General features: G+C 45.5%; 1 protein-coding gene across 3 annotated transcripts in view; it reads right to left on the reverse strand.

Annotated features, from left to right (window-relative positions):
• The window catches only part of pex14 (peroxisomal biogenesis factor 14), an 87,607-nt gene that overhangs the window by 12,772 nt on the left and 68,602 nt on the right, over positions 1 to 6,233 (reverse strand). For all 3 annotated transcript variants that reach the window (XM_063208908.1, XM_063208909.1, XM_063208907.1), the window contains exon 7: positions 2,541 to 2,638. In XM_063208908.1, the coding sequence (XP_063064978.1) occupies positions 2,541 to 2,638 (98 nt within the window). The remainder of the gene's footprint in view (positions 1 to 2,540; positions 2,639 to 6,233) is intronic.

Raw genomic sequence — 6,233 nt, forward strand, 5'->3', positions numbered from 1 at the left:
ATAAGGCTTGAAAAAACCAGGCACGTAGACGACGCAAACCTTAATGCCTGATTTTTCCTTCAGATGCAGGCAATGGATTACAGATGCAGGCATTTAAAGAGGTAGTGAAGCACACATAGGCATGATGAGGACTGTAATGAAAGGTAATGAACAGCCAAATGGCTGAACAGTGAGAGGATGACAGAGTGGGGGAGGAAAACGTGATGTAGCACCATGAATGACAAACACCGCCAAGCAGATGTTGCAAGCACAACATGGTGCAAGTGCTGTCTATTCATAGGCTCAACTTCTCTTATTTCTTTCATTCTTTTTTTTCCCAAAGATAACGATGAATCTTTTGTTAAATGTCTATATAAACACACTGTATTATACTGTGGGAATTTCCCAGAGCTGTTGACTGAGATTCCAATGGTACAGGGACAATTCATCCAGTTTTATGACTTGCCAGACCAACTTGCCACTCTATTACTCTTTAAAACATAGAGGTTTCCATAGGAACCGGCTAAACCACGGTATGTGTAAAAAATGCAACTTCCTTTAATTACTAACTTATTGCTTACTTTCACTGAAAGTAGGGTGGCTTAACATGTTCCACATCAACAATGTCAACATCTCACTGTACAGTTGGCAGCTTTTGGAGACTGACGGGTAAAATAAATTGATAGCAGAGAGTGACGCGGAAAACCAAGAGGAAGCAGAAAAAGGGTAGTCTGTAATCTGTGCCGTGTCCTCGACAGAAACATACAGCAGCTGATATGAGAGATTAGATGTGTGTTTTCTCAGAGAGAGAGAGAGAGAGAGAGAGAGAGAGAGAGAGAGAGAGAGAGAGAGAGAGAGAGAGAGAAAGAAAGAGAGGGGTTCGGGAGGAGCCTCCTCAACACCCAAGCAGTGGTGGCAGCTTGGGGATAGGGAGGGAAACCCTCTGCCCTCAAAAATCCTCTGAAAGACAAGACTGCTGCTGCTGCTGCTGCTTCTCCTTCTGCTGCTGCTGGTAGCTGACCTCAAAAGGCCTCCTGTAGGCTACTGGTGGTAGTCAAGCCCTGCCGGTGACCTCAAAACCTTCCTAAAGAAAAGGCTGATGTCTGGTACTTGGTCTCAGAGAACTTCTAAAAGACTAGTAGTAATTGTAGCAGTGTGCATCCATGCCCTTAGAAAGCCTAGGCACAACGCTAAGGTGGCCGCTAGTGGTAGCAGTTGCCGCCACTGGCCTCAGCAAGACTCCTGAAGAATGAAGACAAGACTCCTGGTGCTGGTGATGCTTTTAGCTGGGGCCTGTTGTTGGAAATTGCAAACAGCCACACCTACAGGTGCCTCTACAGAGCAATCCCCTACAGAAAAAGCTGCTGGGGCTGGTAGATGGCCCCAGAAAACCTCCTGATGACTAGAATGCCACTGGTGGTAGCGGTGACCCAATTTGGCTTCAAAAAGTCTCCTGAACACTAGACTAAGGCTACTGCTCTAATTTGAATTTTATGCACAGTGACCTTGGGTATTCTGAAAGATGCTTGACATAAGATGAGTTGTTGTTGTTGTTGTTATTGTTATTGTTATTATTATTAATTAACTAAAAAAACTTTAAAAAATAAGTCTTCTGGTGGTGCCGTCACTGGCAAAGGCATCAGCCACACCCTCAGTCAAATCGTCAAGTAGCTTCTTGGCAGTGATCTTACTTTCTGTATTTCACACGCATGCTGTGCTCCAATAGGAATGTTTTCTATCTTGCCACGGCGTCAGTGTTGATGCCACTTGAGTGAAAGTTTTAAAAATCCACAAGCGTGGTGGTGGTGGTGGTGGTATGGTGGACATGGATGGATATCTTTTTTAAACACTTAATTTGGGCCTTGTTGACAGTCATGCCTCTGAATGGGAAACGACTAAAAAAGATAGAGACAGGGATTATTTTCCCAGCCACATCATAAATCTACTTGGCACTGGAAAAGCAAAATGCATATTAAAAACACAAACAAACCAACCACCAAACAAAAGAAACGCAACCAAATGGCTATGCGGGACGCTGAATGATGCCAATGGAACACTACCACAGAGACAGGAATGCGCCTGATTCAGTCTCATTCATTCTCTTCTCGGAACAGGTTCTTTTTGTGGGAAAAAAAGTGATTTTGATCAAGAGAATGTGCAATGACAGGAATGCCTCTCGTTTTTGTGCTTTTGTGATAAATATTTTGGGCGTTTAGACCAGTGTCAGGAGAGGTAACACAGTCAAAAATATGCAGGCATCTCAAACAAAAACAGGGCTTGATGACAAAACACAACGATAAAAATCAAGGTTCTTGCGTCATTTATTTTATCGTAGTCTCAGTAACAGACCACACCTGAAAGCTCAACAAATTCAAATGATGACAGCATGTAGATAAAAATCTGCACTGTGATCACATAGATTAAAGGAAATCGTCTTGAAAAAAAGTCCATCCATGTTGTAAAACAATAGCTTTAAGGAAGAATGCAGTAGAGAATAGTTGTGAGAGATGTGTGCGTGCGTGTGTGCGTGCGTGCCTGTGTGCGTGCGTGCGTGTGTGTACCTGACTGGTGGTCAGCTCATTAGACAGCTCCTGGATCTTCTGCTGTTGCTTCACAAGTAGCTCCTGCACTGAGGCCAGGGTCACCTGCAGCTGGGTGACTGCAACACACACAAAATCAAACACACACGCACACGCACACGCACACATAGTAAGAAACAAATGAGACAAATATACACATAGATAATTATCAGAACACGTGTACATAGTACACACGCACGCACGCACGCACGCACGCACACACGCACACACACACGCACACAGGACATAAATGGAGACACACATATTAAGACATTATGAGTAATATACACAGACCATTATCAGAACATTTGCAGATATTACGCACGCATACACAAATTTAAAATACAAGTATATTTAAATACAAGTATATAAAAAGACACAAACTCACACAGGTGTGAGTTTAGACATAAGCACACCGAGAAAGACAGAGACACATACACATCTGTGAAAGAGGCTAAGATAACAAAGTAAATATCAGAGAGCATATTAATATCTGGCACTTACAACAAAAACAAGGTTGAGAGTCATTTTAATGCTCATTTCGGGGAAAAAGCATGAAAAATAAACACAACCCGAGATTAACAAAATCGTTGAAGTAGCTACAGCACACTCGCGTCAACAAAACAATACGACACAAACACAACCGCCCCACTCCCTCACCCCCTTCTCCATTTGGTTGTTTTGCCAGAGCCGAGAGCTCATTCAGGTTTTTGAAAAAAAAAGCACATTTTTCTCCAATTACCTCCAGCTCCAGCAAACTCGTGGTGATTTGATTTGCACCTCTGTCAGTAATGTAATGGATACGTACGGGTACAGTACGCGGGGAAAGGGAAGGGATACGGAACAGAGATTAATCACCTACTGTCTGATCTTCTATTAAATCACAGTCTATAAACTTCCATTAGCTGTCTAAACATGGGGTTTCAGATGCATCTCCGAGCCCCTTCAAACAACCAACAAGGCAAGGAAGGAAAAGGAAAAAGACAAAAAGAGAGGGAGACAGTGAGAGAGAGAGAAAAAAAAACCGGGACTACCTCTACTTTGGGGTGGAAAGAGGTAGGGGGGGGGCTCCGGTCCAGACACAAGCACGACGAGCTCGCTAATCTCAATAAATCTTTGGCCCGCCAATTTTTTCTCTTTTTTTGCATTCATTTTTTTTATTATTTCTTACCGTCTCGCCTCCACTTTGAAGATTGAATTATGCGTTTAAAGGGGCAACGGATGGCTCGGCGGCGAGGGCTGGAGTGGAATAAAAAGGCAATAACGCAGGAGGAGAGACCCAAAACTGTTGGACTGTCGACCGCTGGGTCAGTCGGAAGGGAGGGGAAAACAGGCGGAGGGGGTATCGCTTCAGGTAGCGGCGAGACAGTAGTGGACGACATGGCTAGTCCTACTGTGCACTGACACCCCCCAACCCTGCCTCTCAACACCTTTTATTACACACAGATACAGAGGGATGTATGCGCACACACACCTCAATGGCGGCACAACTTCCAGTCGCGCGCGCACACACACACACACACACACGCACGCACGCACGCACACACACACACACACACACACACACACACACACACACACACACACACATACACACACACACACACACACACACACACACACACACACACACACACACACACACACACACACACACACACACACACACACACACACGCGCACACATTTCCAAACAATGCATTCAGATCCTTACCCCTACACCCCCTCGCACCTCCCCCCACCCCCACCCCCTTCGTTGATTATGTTACAGAAAACCAATAAAAGGCGCCTATAAATCACGCCTGGCAAAAGAAGTGTTAAGTCTAATTGGATTAGCATCAACAGATATTAGAGCTGTCGAGCGTTGGCGACGCAAACACTCAGGCTACCCAACACCCATGCAACTCTCCCCACCACCACCCCACACACAACTCGACCCTATATGATCGCACCCTCCTGCCTGTCTCTGGGCCTCCTCTAAGACACTGCTACAGTGCTCGGATGGGAGGGAATGGGGTATTTCGAGTACTCACACAAACACACAGACACATGTGCACATACATGTACGTACAGACAAACACACAGAGATGCGCACATACATGTACATACCAGCCTGATCTCTTCCGTGGAATAGACACAGATCTTTGGGACATGAAATCCGTGTCAGTTTCACCGATTTTGCCAAAATTCGGTGCCCCTGGACACGGAATTGTTATCTGTGATTGATGGAAGTGCTTTCTATTTTCCTACAGCACTGTTTTAAGTCTATCATTAGAAAAAAGATAGGCCTACCAAATTCTAATACTAGATAAAAGAATGCTAGAGCAATTTAAGTTGTGCTCTGACCAAAACAATCCTTAACTTTAACCTGTCAGTAAAGACATGTTTTTGAGAAATATCTTTTCCAGTTGGTTGATAGGCAATCAAATTCATGTAATAAACGAAATAATACTAGCTGTGCCCAGACCAAAACAATTCCTAACCCTAACCTGTCAGTAAGACATGCTTTTTGAGGAAAAAATATTTGAAATGAGAAAAATCCTGAGAAAATACAAGACTGTGTAAACTTAGAGCTGTGGGAATATAGAGAAAGCATGTCTGTGTGTCCATCACGGAAAATAATTTTGTGTCTACAGTAAGACACAATTTTGGCAAAATCTGTGAAACTGACATTCCACGGAATCCACGGATCCATTCCACGGAATTCTGAGAGATCCTGTGTACAGACACAAACACACATACACATTACACACTCAAACTTACACTCTCTCTCACACACACACGCACGCACGCACGCACGAACGCGCACACGCACACACACACACACACACTGCAGCAGTCAGGCACCCTGTGCGACCACGGCCCGCCCAGAGGACGATGACAACAGTGGCAGGGTGACAGCTGTTGGGCAGGCAGGAGGGCTGAGCTGTGGGGTGGCTGTGGGGTGGCAGTGGTGTGTGTGTGTGTGTGTGTGTGTGTGTGTGTGTGTGTGTGTGTGTGTGTGTGTGTGTGTGTGTGTGTGTGTGTGTGTGTGTGTGTGTGTGTGTGTGTGTGTGTGTGTGTGTGTGTGTGTGTGTGTGTGTGTGTGTGTGTGCCTGCGTGCGTGTCTGCGTGCATGTGTGCCTGTGTGCAAAGTCATTTTAGTTTGCGTCGAAAGCTTGGAAATAATGCATGTTAAAAACTCAAACACCCCAGCTCTTGAATAACATGCACAACAGCCACATAACTTACAACAGCTGCCGTATACAATCCGATGAAAAAGCTACACTTGATGTTCTAGCTAGGGGCTTGTCTCAATACTTACCGGTTTCTGTGCTGCAGCAGCACAGAGACCAGGGAGGGGGGAAAGGGGGGAAAGGTGCTGGGGAGGATATGCTTTCAGACGCTCAACATGAGTGACAGACACTGTCTGGCCCCTGGCCGCAGTTGAAACAAATGCTCTCTTTGTAGGAGCGCGGAGGCAGGGGGCGAATTTGAGATGCTGCACCAGTGGCCTCTCCAGCTGCTGTGCGGAGTGGAGGCACACGGCAGGCGTGTGTGTGTGCGTTTTCGTGTGTTCAAGAGAGAGGAAGTAAGTGTGAGTGTGAGTGTGAGTGTGTGTGTGTGTGTGTGTGTGTGTGTGTGTGTGTGTGTGTGTGTGTGTGTGTGTGTGTGTGTGCGTAATATGTGCATGTC

The sequence above is a fragment of the Engraulis encrasicolus genome, chromosome 10 (genome assembly GCF_034702125.1).
Source record: "Engraulis encrasicolus isolate BLACKSEA-1 chromosome 10, IST_EnEncr_1.0, whole genome shotgun sequence".
Classification (NCBI taxonomy): Eukaryota; Metazoa; Chordata; class Actinopteri; order Clupeiformes; family Engraulidae; genus Engraulis; species Engraulis encrasicolus.